This window comes from Marmota marmota, unplaced genomic scaffold (genome assembly GCF_001458135.2).
Source record: "Marmota marmota marmota unplaced genomic scaffold, marMar, whole genome shotgun sequence".
In the NCBI taxonomy this organism is placed as follows: Eukaryota; Metazoa; Chordata; class Mammalia; order Rodentia; family Sciuridae; genus Marmota; species Marmota marmota.
The window spans coordinates 4359449-4374386 of record NW_026000138.1 but is presented as its reverse complement, the minus strand read 5'-3'; the positions used below and the strand labels follow the sequence as shown (position 1 = coordinate 4374386).

The window sequence follows — 14938 nt, the reverse complement described above, 5'->3', positions numbered from 1 at the left end:
GAGAGAGAGAGAGAATTTTTTTAATATTTATTTTTTAGTTCTCGGCGGACACAACATCTTTGTTTGTATGTGGTGCTGAGGATCGAACCCGGGCCACATGCATGCCAGGCGAGCGCGCCACCGCTTGAGCCACATCCCCAGCCCTGAAGTAATCTTTCACTTTCTGTATTTTCTCTCTGATTTCACTCCTTACATTGTCTTTTACCTCATAGAACTGTTTAATTATGAACTTTCTAAATTCCTTCTCTGAAATTTCCTCCACTGTAGTGTCAGTGAATTCTGTTGAAACATTTTGGGTTGTTTGGGATGGTTTATTCTCTTGTTTTATCTTACTGTTTATATGTCTACCTATCAGTATGGTTTTGACTTCTTTTAAGTGAAGGACTACTTTGTGAGCCTCTTTTTCTTAAGAGCTCTGTGTCATGTGAAAATCCACATAATGAAATTTTAATTCAACATGTGACCTCTGCTGATCCCAATATCAGCCCGAGCCCTATTTACTATAGTCACTTCTGAGCCAGACTTCATTCTGTTTAGCCTTATAGGAACAAAAACTTGTTGCAGTTGATCTCTGCTATTTCTGGTATTCATTTAACCTATAATAAAGTTCTGGAACAGGTCAAAAAATTAGTTATTAAATTTAGTAACTTATTATACCTTTAAGTGAAGGCTCAAAGGAGGGAGAAATAAGATTGGGCAAATAGAATCGGAAAAAGGAGAAGAAGAAGCTGTAAAAGGGTAATTTACACCAAGATAGAAAGGAGAGAGAGAGAGGGATGGATATTAATTGAGGTTGTAGAGAAGCAGGTATAAACTAGTGCTGGGAAAACAAAGATAGGAAGATTGATTCCAATTAATGCTTTAAACCACTAGATTAAATACATTCAAATGGGTTGTAGGTACAATATTGGCTATTGGGTTAACAATTATTCAAATTAAGGAATTATTTATATGATCAAAGTTGACTTTAGAGTTGTTTATAGTATATAATATCTAGGTGAAGAAAATTCTTGTTGAATTTGGATTTCATTGGTGGTTGGACATTTAAAAGATGTCCATCAGTTTTTGGCTGTGATTCTCTCCTGAGTTGCAGGGGGATGGGGACCAATTTCCTACTTGTTGTGAATGTCCTTCCATCAGTTTCTGGTTTGTCAGCTCAAGGGCCTTCAGCTGACTGCTTGGATGGCACAGTGTTTCTACTGTGTTTGTATTTCAGGATGTAGGCTCTGGCTTGTCCCTGTGGTTGCTGTATGTCACTGTGCACCCATTCCCCTCTATTGGATGGTTTTCATGGTAGTGAAGGTCTTGGTTCCTGTATGTGGGTGCAGGAACTCTGGCTGTGGATCTTCTGCCCATGATCTGTGGTGCAGAAGTATTCCCCCAGCCAATGCTGCTCTCTGAAATACCATAACTTAGAGTCTTCAGTGGTTCACCTGGACTCTAGTTTCTACTGCCCAGGTTGTGAATGTTGTGTGTTGATTCCCTCTGCTTGCTTAGTACAATGCAAAGATCCTTGAATATTCAAATAATTCTGGTCACTTGCCAGTTATGATCACAGTTCAGGCGGTGTACCTGTTAAAGCTGATATCAGCCTCTTTCTGTTGGGTCTCTGTGCCACTGTATATTCAGACAGCTGTCCTTCTGGTAGGCCCTGTGATCCTGGCCCTGCAATCCAGATCCTGGGGACTATCCTTGGACTTCCTATGGTGCCTTCCCCCAGTGTCAGTGGTTGGGAGCCTGGTGAATCTGCCTTCCTTTGTTAGGGGCCAAAGCTTTGTTGCCTCTATCTGAGTTGAGCAAGCAACAGGAGGCTCTGCAGAGCTTTTTGCCCTTGCCTGGGTCACAGAGACTGAGCAGGGCTAGATGCACACTTCCTTGAGCCAGGTCCCCTCCAGCCTGCTCTGTTCCCCTTGTTTGCATTGGAGGAATGGGGAGGGCGATTTCAGCAATTTAGAGTTAGTAGTGGTTCTTCTAGAAGTTCTTGTTGGCCAGGTATTTAAAAGGTCCTACTGCAGGGGACTTCCCTCTGGTTTAGTTTGAAGCTGTCAGGCATGAGAAAATAGTGTGCTAATTTAAGAGAGTGACTAGTTGGCTAATGGCTCCACAGGATGGCTACAGACCCCCAGCTTTCTTTTCACAATTTGGTTTTAAGCTGTTTGTGCTGGTTTTTTTTTTTGTGTGTGTGTGGGGGGGGTGGAGCGAGAATACCAGGGCCTGAATTCAGGGGCATTCATTTGGCCAGTGAACTACATCCCCAGCCCTATTTTGTATTTTATTTAAAGACAGGGTTTCACTGAGTTGCTTAGTGCCTCAGTTTTGCTGAGGGTGGATTTGAACTTGGGATACTCCTGCCTTAGCCTCCTGAGCTCCTGGGATTATAGGCGTGCATGTTTGTGCTGTTTTAAGGAGCCTTCTGATACAATTGTGCTTTTAGTTTTGTGTGTCTTTTCAACCATTTTTAAATGGGTAAGCTTAAGAGAGTGTCTCTTCCCCTCTTTTCTCTCTCTGATGCCCCTATCCTGCTTCTCATCCACCATTTTAGGGTTGGGAGGTGGTTAGGGCACTGTTTGTTTTCTGCTCTGGTACCCTATCTTCCAGTCTCTCCAGGTCTCCAATATTGAGTCTTAGAGCATTTATTTTGTCACCCATCTCTCAATTCTGCCTTTCCTCCACTGCCTCCTTTCTGTGTTTTGAGGAGATCAGGACTGTTGCCTACCTTGCTTCTGCCATCTTCCTCTGGGATTCACCTGAATTTNCTGATTGAAAAAGCCACTTTTTTGGGGCTGGGGTTGTGGCTCAGCAGTAGAGCACTCACCTAGCATGTGCGAGGCCATGGGGTTTGATCCTCAGCACCACATAAAGATAAATTAAAAAAGAAATTGTGTTCAACTACAACTAAAAAATAGATATTTTTAAAAATAAAAAAGCCACTTTTATAATATATCTAAGATTCGTATGTATATATACTTGGGTTTGTTTTGAGCTGACATTTCTCTTCTTATTTGTCAATTTTTCCATTCCTATGCTAATACACAGTATCTGCACTCTAGTTATATATGAAATCTTAAGTTGTGATGGGAGTAAGTTTTACTTCTCCTTTTTCTTTGAGAGTTTCTTGGTTATATTGATATTTCATATTTCTGCATCAGATTTAAGTTGGCTTGTTAAGTTCCACAGCAAAATCAGTTTAGATTTAATTGTGATTGCATTTAATCCATAGATCAATTTAGGGAGAACTCACATTTTTTTAAAATACTGATGCCCTGTCATTTTTTAAAAAATATTTTTATTAGTTGTTGATAGATCTTTATTTTATTTATTCATATATGGTGCCAAGAATGGAACCCAGTGCCTCCCACATGCCAGGCAAGTGCTCTACTGCTGAGCCATAGCCCCAGCCCCAGAACTGACATTTTTACAATATTGCATCTTATAACTCATGAGCATGATGAGTTATAAGATGCAAAAACTTCACTTTAGTTTTTTCTTTAGTCTCTCAATAAATATTTTATAATTTTTCCCATAGATGAATCAAAATTACTTTAAAATAAATGGGAATGGGTAGGCTAAAAGGAAAAGGATACAAAAAAGTAAGGGGACAAACTTCATCAACATGGTCAGAAATTGGAAGGGAACATATTTTCATTTTCTTTAAAGTCCTCAACTGCACACCTAAACACTTAGTCTATGATCTCATTTTCTAATTTTAGAAGATGTTGGCTATACATCTAGAGCTTTTCAGTTGTTCATTTGTGGTGTGTCTCACCACAGAATTTGTTTATCTTCCATTCTTTATTTAATTCTGTATATCTGAGAAAGGAGTGTCCCTAGGAGTAAGATTGGTGCTAATCCATCCATGAGTACTTCAAGTCCAGTATGGTTGAGATACTGTGATTAAAGATACACACCTATTTAGAGTCTTCCTTGCCATTCATTCCCTTTGATCAACCAATGACTGATGCCCTGGCAAATTAACATCCAATTTTCTACTTGAAGCATAAAATGTAAAAATAATTAATTGTTCTCATAATTACATTACTTGAAATGAGAATTTTATGACTTTTGACAGATAAGGCCACTTTTTTGTCTGAGCTTCTCTGACCTGCTACTGGGAATTTGCTGGCTTACTGAGGCACTTCTCTATGGAACTTCAGTAGCCAATAAGGACATTATCTGCTATAACTTGCAAGCACTTGGACAGGTAAGCACTACTAGACTGACTGCACCTTGAAAGCAAGGCACACTCAGGGTAGGAAGCAAAGGAAGCAAGAGTGATCCATCGTGGGAATGGAGACCAATTTGTTTATTGTTACACTTTGAAACAATACCTTTTTATCTTTTTTGTCTAAAAAGAACTATTTATTTATCATAGAAATTTTGGACAATTCCTAGAAGCATAAGGGTAGATTAGGTAATTAAAAAATCAGCCAGCTATAATCATGCTTTAATATTTTAAATATATATCCTTATGATTATTTTCTGAATATGTGTATATATATACTTGTTTAAATATTTTTATTAATTGTTGATGGACCTTTATTTTATTTACTTATTTATATGCAACCCAGTGCTTCACATATGCTAGGCAAGCACTCTACCACTGAGCCACAACCCCAGGCCTCAATGTATATTTTTAAATATATAAAATAAGCTAGGCATGGTGGCACATGCCTGGAATCCCAATGACTTGGGAAGCTAAGGCAGGAGGATTGCAAGTTTATATATGATGCCAAGAATCAAACCCAGGCAAGTGCTCTACTGCTGAGCCATAGCCCCAGCCCCAGAACTGACATTTTTATAATATTGCATCTTATAACCCATGAGCATAATGTATCTCTTCACTTTAGTGAAGGTTGCTAGGATTATAGGCCTAAGCTGTTATGAAATATTTTTCTACAACATCTTTTGAAATGACTGCATGGTTTTGTATTATGGGAATATAATGCACATCAGGTTTCAAAAATACTACAGATAATCATATAATGGGTCATATATGTAACTTTCAAGATTTTTTTTTTTAAGTGCTGGAGATCAAACCCAGGCCTCATGCATGCTAGGCCAGCGCTGTGCTGTTGAGCTTTTCCGCCAGCCACTTCTATGGATTTTATCGATGCATTAACCTGCATAGTACCCTTAGTATATGACCTTTGTAATTTCTGAGACTCACAATGTGAAAAAAGTAGAGGTTAAAATGCAGTGTATACCCATTGCTGGGTATTTCTTCTAGAATTTGTTATTAGAGGAGAGATTTCTTTCAATTTAGTAGGAGGCTGAGCATCCCTAATTTAGAAATCTGAAATGCACCAAAATCTGAAACTGGAAAATTCCACACCTCACCTCATGTAATAGTTTGCAATAAAAATGCAGATACATTCAAACATGTAAAACTTTTGTATAAAATTACCTTTGAGCTTGTATAAGAGGTGTATATGAAACAAACAAATTTCATGTTTAGAGTTGTGTGTGTCCATAACATATCTTCTTATATATGTGGAAATATTCTAAAATCTGAAAATATTCAGAATCCTAAACATCCCCAGGTATTTCAGATAAGGGACACTGAACCTATAAAATGTAATTGATGGTATGAAGTTTATGCATTGATATTACCTGTATTTTATGAGTTTAAAATGCCTTAGAGACATACTTTGCTCAATTCTGCTAATAATTTCATGAGTTAAGACTAAAGCCATATTATTTTTTCATAACAAGAAATAATATTGTAATTTTAAAAAATTATTTAAAAATCCTGTATTAGAATCCTGGACCATTAATAATAACACTACCTTTTTTTGATGTAGATTTGACTAATCTTACCTTTTTTTTTACAACTGTATTGAGCTACATGTACAATAAATTATATGTATTTTTTTTAAAGAGAGAGAGTGTGTGTGTGTGAGAGAGAGAGAGAGAGAGGTAGAGAGAGAGAATTTTTTAATATTTATTTTTTAGTTTTCGGCAGACACAACATCTTTGTTTGTATGTGGTGCTGAGGATCGAACCCGGGCTGCACGCATGCCAGGCGAGCATGCTACCGCTTGAGCCACATCCCCAGCCCCAAACTATATGTATTTAAGGTGTACAATTTGATCAGTTTTGATATGTGCATAACATCATGAAATCATCACTATATTTCAAGATAGCAAACATTCCTATTTTCAGCACCCCTCAAAATTATTTACAATGTGTTTTCCTTGACCTCATGGAGTATTAACTGCTTTTAAAAATACTTACTGATATTTCCAATATGTGGTCACTTCTAGTCTGTTGATTGTCTTTCCCCATGATAATGGGTCACACTTTCCTGTTCATTGTATATCAAGTAATTTAGGATTGCATCTTAGACACTGTGAGTACTGTGTGACATATACTCTGGGTCCTTTTATAACTTTCTGGGATTGCTGGTGTTTTTGTTTTGTAGGCATTCAATCTGATTAGATCAAGAATATAAATTCACATCACCATATGTGGAAGTGTTTTAACTGTATCTCATTCTGTAAGCCTTGACTTTGCTGATTTGGTATTGTCATACACATGCATGATAGTTAGTTTGAGACTTGTGTGGGATTCACACACAAAATTAAGGCATGCTCTTTTCTGACTCTCTCACTTGTGGGATTCCTTCCATACATTCCTGCCTAAAAGGAACTCTTTCTGCCATATACTGTGGTACACATCTGAAATACTAATGACTTGGAGGCTGAGACAGGAGGATCACAGATTTGAACCCACCTCAGCAACTTACTGAACCCCTAAGAAACTTGGCAAGATCCTATCTAAAAATAAAACATTTAAAAAAAAAAGGCTGGGGAGGGCTGGGGTTGTAGCTCTGGAGTTGTAGAGCACTTGCCTCTCAAGCATGAGGCACTGGTTTAATCCTCCGCACCACATAAAGATAAATAAATAAAGATATTGTGTGCATCTACAACTGAAAAAAAAAAAAAAAAGGATGGGGTATGGCTCAGTGGTAAAGTACTCCTGGGTTAAATCCCTAGTACCAAAAAAAAAAAAAAAAAAAGACTCATATCCTAAGGGAGTATTTATTAGAATTTTAGGTGTCTTAACTAAGGTTTACACTGGGAGGCAGTCCGATGGGGTGGAGGGGTGTGTAAAAATTGGGGAGATTCACTTCTATGTACTTCACTTAAGTTTGACTTCCACAAACCACCTGTTTTTCTTTACTTTTTAGAAACTCAAGTACGTTTTTTGTATTTCTCTTAGATTTCTTATTTGTAATCAGAGGCAAGGATGAACTAGAGAGGGTTTAAACACAATAGCTTATTTTGTTCATTTGGTTTTTATTTATTTATTTTGGTACCAAGGATTGAACCCAGGTTCGTTCAACCACCGAGCTACATCCACAGCCCTTTTTTGTATTTTATTTAGAGACATATTCTTACTGAGTTGCTTAGGACCTCACTAAGTTGCTACTGGCTTTGAACTTGCGATCCTCCTGTCTCAGCCTCCTGAGCTGCTGGGATTACAGGCGTGTGCCACCATGACCAGCTTGGCATTTAAAATTTTTTTAAAAATTGGGATAAAATATGGGCTGGGGTTGTGGCTCAGCGGTAGAGTGCTCGCCTCACATGCACATGGCCCTGGGTTCGATCCTCAGCACCATGTAAAAATAAATAAGTGAAATAAAGGTATTGCGTCCAACTATAAATAAAAAATAAATTTTAAAAAATTGGGATTAAAATATATAAAACATAATATTTGTGATGTTAACCTTTTGTGCATGAGTATATATGTGTTGTTAGTTACTAGGAATTGAACCCAGGGCCTTGTACATGCTAAGCTAGCACTTTACCACTGAGCTACATCCCTAGCCCACCTCACTCCTTTTTTAAAAAATTTTGAAACACTATCTCACTAAATGTTCAGAGTGGCCTTAAACTTGCGATTTTCCTGGCTCAGCCTTCTGAGTAGCTGGGATTACAGGTAAAGGCCTCTATGTGTATCTAATCTTAATCATTTAAAGTGATTTTAAATATCCATATTGTGCAGCCATGACTAGTATTGTCTCCAGAACTTTAGTGCATTCAGTTTCTTTTTTCTCAAAGTAGACCAAGATGGAGCAACCAGTACCATTCAGGGAGAGAAGGCGGGAGTTCCCCAAAGCAAAAGGGGCAGCTGCTGGGACAGCCCTTAGTCTCTCCCTTTATTCACAAGAATAGCTCCTCCCATTAGACTCAAGGCAAACCTAGCCTTCTTCTAAGTCTCCAGCAGTTGACTCAACAATTTTACCAGCCACCTTGCATCCTGAACTTGGAAGTGGGATTGCTTGGAGAACCAGGTCTGACCAAGAAAGCTGGAGTAGGGACTGTTCTCAGATCCCATTCTGCGGTGCCAGTTTGTTACTGAAAACTCAGTCCTTGTCCTCAGTGCCAACCAATGATGAGGACACAGTTTTGAGAAAAAGGGAAAAATGAAGTTTTTGCTTTGTTAGCCAAGGAGAAACACAGGGGACTTCTGTCCCAGAGGCTGTGATTCTCTCTTATTAGAATTAAATATATATATGTGTGTGTGTGTGTGTGTGTTTCAGTTGTAGGTGGACACAATACCTTTATTCTATTTATTTGTACGTGGTTCTGAGGATCAAACCCAGGGCCTCACATATGCTAGGCGAGCATTCTACCGCTGAGCCACAACCCCAGCCCATTTTTAAAAATAGGATTGTCATGGCTGTGTCCTCCCCAGTCCATTTTGCTAAGATCAGATATTGATAAGATTTTTTTTTAGTTTGTTGTTCTGTTTGTCTAGTGAGGGATGATTGTAGGAAGGATCTCAGGTTAGGGATTGTTCCTGAGGTAGCCATTTGAGAGATATTATAATAGAGGATATCTGGGAGGGCAGCCACAATAGCATCATTACCTCATAATTACCTTGTGGCCAGAGAATACCTGGTCACCACATGAAAAGCTAAATCTTATTCCTCTAAGATGTACTACAGTTGTGGGTCCTTGAATCCAAGCTTTGATGTATACAGTTTATATACATAGGTCCCCAGGGTCTATAGCTGGATGCCAGGAGCTATTTTGTTTGTCCTGGGGTCTCATGCCTGAGAAGTATTCACCTACACACAGAAGAGACTATAACTTTTGGCTAGTGTCATATATTTTGGCAAAGTATGTTTCTAAACCTGAGTTGGATAAGATTGTTTTCAGGAACCTCTGGAGGTATGGTTTGTATTGGTAATATTGAGAAAGAAATCAGTATGTTGTTCTATACCTATGAATTTTTTATTAGTGGCTGAGCTGTTAATAGGAGTGAGAAAGTTTCGTTAGTATACAATTTTGTGTCATTGAGAACCTTAACCTCTTCCCATGTTAGGGTAACATTGTGATAATAGACATCAAACTCATTGTTTTTATTGGATTTATGAGGTTCCCATTGTGGTTTTCAATCTGGACTATTAAAGACTGAGGTGTAGTTATGTAAGTTAAATTTTTCTTTTTTGAACTTTTTATTATTTTATTTTTTTGTTTTCGGCGGACACAACATCTTTGTTGGTATGTGGTGCTGAGGATTGAACCCGGGCTGCACACATGCCAGGCGAGTGCGCTACCGCTTGAGCCACATCCCCAGCCCAAATTTTTCTTATTTTTAAAAAATTTAAATTTTTTAAAATTTTAAATTTATGTTTACATATAATTTTAAATTACATTAACATACAGATAGAATATGTTACGTTTACATCTAACACATGCTGTTATATACATGAGACTATGCTCTAAAATGTTTCATATAAAACAGACATTTTTTAAAATATTGAATACAGTTGGGAAGAGGTCAAGATATTAACATGGCATATATTTTAGGTTAAATATAATTCTAGATGCATTGCATATTATTTGTTTTACAGTATATAATATCTATATTTTATGTATCTCTGTTCATATTTATATGTTCATACTGGAGAATTAAACTGAAATTATCCTCATAAACTAATTTGTTTTTTCTGTCTCATTCTACTGTCCTTCCCATCCCCATAGCCTCACTCCTCCCCTCATTCCCTCTGCACAATCCAAAGTTCCTTCATTCTTTCCTACTCCCCCTACCACACACACACACTATGGATCAGAGAAAACATTTGGCCTTTAGTTTTGGGGGGATTGGCATATTTCACTTAGCATGATGTTCCCTGGTTCTATCCATTCACCTGCAAATGCCATAATTTCATTCAACCACTGAACCACATCCCCAGCCCTATTTTGTATTTTATTTAAGATAGGATCTCACTGAGTTGCTTAGGGCCTCACTAAGTTGCTGAGGCTGGCTTTGAACTCATAATCATACTGCCTCAGCCTCCCAAACCACTGGGATTACAGGTATGCGCCACCATCCCTGGCTCATTTTTCTTTAAGGCTGAGTAATTTTCCATGTGTATATGTACCACATTTTCTTTATCCATTCATCTGTTGAAGGGCACCCACTTGACAGGAGCTACCATCAAACTTCAGACAACCCCACCTATTGGCAGAGAAGGGAAGCTGAGAAAATTTTTGAAAGCCAATGGAAACTATCCTTCAATTTTCCACCAAGACTTTCTTTTATATATATTTTTACTTTTTAAAAAATCTCTATATATTTTTCTCTTACCTGTCTCCCTGGATTCTGTTTCTCACTTCTTTCATACTAATAGCCAACCTCTATTAATTCCTCCTTTGCTCTTACTATAAATTTTTATCTCTACTCTCCTTTTCCCTCATAAACATCGCATCTTACACTACTTCTTCCTTTATTGTCCATCATTAGAAATGGTAAACCCTTTAGCAAACTTACTGTTTATATTGTAGACAATAACAGAACACATAATTTCTGTTTATTACACCTTAATAGGATCTATTTGGTTTAAAGGTGTATATTGTTTGCATTGGGTGCTGTTAATATTGGTCTCCCCCTTAAATTGTTGTGCAGTTACCACTTCTGTCTAATTCTAAAACAGTTTCATCATTCAGAAAGGAAATACTGCAAGGCTTGGTAGTATGCACCTATAATCCCAACTACTCAGAAGACTAAGTCAAGAAGATTGTAAATTCAAGGCCAGCCTGGACAATTTATTGACACCCTGTTTCAGAATAAAAATTTATAAAGGTTAAGGATGTAGCTAAGTGGTAAAGTGCCCCTAGGTACAATTCCTAGTAGAGAGAGAGAGATAGAGAGGGACAGAGACAGACACACTGACTGACTCAGAGAGAGAGAGACTGACTGACTTATCAATTTGCAGTTGCTCCTTACTCCCATCTCCCCCCAACCCTGGCAACTATAAATTTGCCTTTTGTCCCTATGGATTTACCTCTTCTGAAAATTTAATATATAAGTGCAATAATATTGACTTGGAATAGGCATGACTTTTTGTGTCTGGATTCTTTGACTTAGTATAATGCTTTAAAAGTTTATCTTCATTTTAACATGTACATTTCCATCATATATGTATACCAGTTTATTTACTTATTCATCCGATCCATCCATTGATTGATATTTAATCTGTTTCTACCTTTTTGTCATTGTGCACATTGCTGCTATGAACATATGTATATGTATACCTGTTTGTTTTCCCAAAAAAATCTTATTTTTGGCACTGGGTATTTAATCCAGGGGTGCTTTACCACTGAGCTATATCTCTAGCCCTTTTTATTTTTGAGAGCGAGTCTTGCTAAGTTACTAGGGCTTTACTGTGTTGCTGAGGCTGACCTCAAATTTGTGATCTTCCTGTCTCATCCTCCTGAGTTACTGGGATTACTGGCATGTGCCACCATGCCCAACTTTTTTTTTCAGTTCCTTTCCATCATTTCAAAATGGAATGACTGGATCATATGGTGATTCTATGTTAAGCTATTTGAGGAAGGACCAACAGCAGTTCAGCTAATATTTTACATTCCCACCAGCAATGTACTAAGATCCCTCCTTCTCCACATCCTCTCCAGTGCTCATTGTATCTCCTTGTGTGTATGTTTATTTCATTTCCTTTTTGTTTGTTTGTTTTTGGTATGGAGGATTGAACCCAGGGACACTTTATGTCTCTAGCACTATTTATTTATTTGTTTGTTTATTATTCAATTTGATTTGTATTTCCTAATGATTAGGAGTGTTGAACATCTTTCCCTGTGTTTGTTGGCCATTTGAATACCTTGTTTGACTGTAAGTTTATTCAAGTTCTTGATCCATTTTTTAATTGGGTTTTTTTGTTGTTGAGTTTTATGATATTTTTAAATATATTCTGAATACTAGACTGTTATCAAGATATAAGATTTTTAAATTGTACTTTCTCCCATGCAGTAGGATCTTTTTACTTTCTTGATAATATTCTTTGATGCATAAAATTTAAAAAATTATTGTTTTTAGTTTTAATTCACACAACATAAAATTAACCATTTTAAAATGAGCAGTTCAGTGGCTTTAGTACTTCACAATGTAGTGAAAATATTGTCTAGATAGTAAGAGGATAGAAGCATACTCTGGTTTTTTTAGGGTACGAGGGGTACTGGGGATTGGACCCATGGGCTAGTAACTACTGAGCCACATCCCCAATCCTTTCCTTTTTTATTTTGAGACAGGGTCTTGCTAAATTGCTTAGATCTTTACTAAGCAATTGAACTTGGAATCCTCTTGCCTCAGCTTCCCATGTTTCTGGGATTACAGGCATGTATCACTGCACATGGCTTTGAGTATGATATTTAGAGATGAGGCCTTTAAGAAATGGATTGGCTTTATAAATAAAGGAAGAGTGACGCAGATGCAGACATGTGTGTTCCCTATCTCTTGCTATGTTGCTCTAAGCCATCCCAGAATTCTGCCACCATGAGGATCATCACCAAATGTGATCCCTAGACCCTTTTCCTCCAGAACTATGAGCCAGAATAAATCTCTTTTCTTCAAAAATAGCCCACCTTAGAAATGTTGTTATAGTAATGAAAAATGGACTTTTATAGCTACAACTATTAAAAATGGAAATCCTTATTGCTTTTTCAATTAAAAATGTAATAGAGATGGGCACAGTGGTGCACACCTGTAATCCCAGCAGCTTGGGAGGCTGAGACAGGAGAATCCTGAGTTCAAAGGCAAGGCTCTACGCAATTCAGTGAGACCCTGTCTCTAAATAAAATACAAAATAGGGCTGGGGATGTGACTCATTGGCAGAGTGTTTGCCTATCATGCATAAGGCCCCTAGTTTCAGTATTTAATACTGAAAAAAAAAAAAAAGGAAAGTGGAACAGTTAGATGAGGAGAGGTAGATAATCCTATGGTTCTTCTGAACAATCAAAAGGATAAAATAAAGAAGTTGGGCATGTTTTAAGTAGGCCTGGGTAGAATTCCTGGATGTGATTGATTTACATGATATGGATACTAGATGGTATGTTACTAATAAGCCTGCAGGTAGGATTCTCATATTGGAAAAGAATGAAATAAATTTAAGGAAGAGAGGGACAGTTATGATGGATTGTTTTAATTTTTAACCTAGATACTCTACATTTCCTCATTTCTCTACACTGTCAATTACATCTGGTATTTGTGCACAGAACTAAGGATGAGACACAACCAGAGTGGACAGAACACATCTCCACTGGTAAGTTTATTCAGAGTCAGAGCTTATATTTAAGAATACTATGCTGGGCTGGGGATGTGGCTCAAGTGGTAGCACGCTCTTCTGGCATGCGTGCGGCCTGGGTTCGATCCTCAGCACCACATACAAACAAAGCTGTTGTGTCCGCCGAAAACTAAAAAAAAATAAATATTAAAAAAAAAAATTTTTTTTTAATTTAAAAAAAAAGAATACTATGCTAAAATAAACCCACATTTCTCTGATAAACAGTATTACACTAAGCACTAGGTAATTGAATTCGTGGAGGTTAATAAATGTAAAACTTGTTTCCACACAATTGTCCATTTTATTGACATTACTTCTTCTCCATTTCCTTATACATATACACAGAAAGTTTTATTATGAGAAATGTTATTTACAGTACTGCCTTTCCTGCCTTGTTTGATTAAGTATGGGAAATCCTTGTCTTCATGCCATCCATCATTGTTACCAGAGTAAAGAAAATGGTCTTGGAAGACTGAGTGTAACTCAGTGGTAGAGCTCTTGCCTAGAATATGAAAGGCCTTGGGTTCTACCCCCAGCACTGCTTAAGAAAAGGGGGGAAAAAGGTCCTGGAGAAGAGTCAAGGAAGTGCTGTCTATTAACATGAGATTTGGGATTACAGGCATTAGAGAGGGTAAGTGTTCTGCAGTGCTGTATTTCTTCAGTATGTGTGGGTGATTATATTGACTTGTTGAAGTGCTGAGAAATTAAATGTGTGGTAGTCCGAACACAAGATGAATCCAGAAAACAGTCGTCTTTCCTTCTTTAATTCACAGAGTTTGGGGCACTCTCCAGCATTACAGTGATGAGAAGAGAATGCTGAGTCAGTACATCTGGATTCTCTTCCTGTGTGTGCATATTTTACATATCGCATAATTCATTGATTTTAAATATACAATTAAGTGATGTTTTAAATCAATTTCAGGATATTTTCTTTATCCCAATTAAATCTTTCATGCCCTTAACCATGAATCCCTTTGTCACTCTCTGCTCTAGATAATCACTAATCTACTTTCTGTTTCTCTAGACCTGCCTTTTCTGGACCTTTCATATAAATTCAATAATACCGTATGTGGTCTCTTGTGTTTCTCTGGTTTCTTTCACTTAACATAGTGCATTTATAAATAATTCATTCCTTTTTATTGCTTAATGATATTTCCTTGTATAGTAAAAGTTGAGTTTTTTATTTCTGATTCTTTCAGTATCACTAAGTGATCCTGCAGATGACATTTTTATGATGTTATCATTTCTTCTTGGGGGCAGGGGTACTAGGGATTTAAACCGGGGCAATTTACCACTGAGCCATCCTCAGCACCCCTGTCCCTCTTTATTTTGAGATAGTGTCTCACT

The 14938-nt window shown here is 37.4% G+C and overlaps 1 protein-coding gene across 21 annotated transcripts in view; it reads left to right on the top strand.

Moving 5' to 3' along the window:
* The window catches only part of Tmem116 (transmembrane protein 116), a 43025-nt gene that overhangs the window by 17744 nt on the left and 10343 nt on the right, over nt 1-14938 (top strand). For 14 of the 21 annotated variants that reach the window (XM_048785638.1, XM_048785634.1, XM_048785636.1 and 11 more), the window contains 2 exons: nt 4070-4201; nt 13466-13570. The exons of 1 other annotated variant lie outside the window; for it this stretch is intronic. In XM_048785638.1, the coding sequence (XP_048641595.1) occupies nt 4070-4201; nt 13466-13570 (237 nt within the window). Of the gene's footprint in view, nt 1-4069; nt 4202-12089; nt 12145-13465; nt 13571-14364; nt 14437-14938 lie in introns of those variants that run through there. 6 more of the 21 variants (XM_048785646.1, XM_048785635.1, XM_048785648.1 and 3 more) reach the window with 5 other exon arrangements.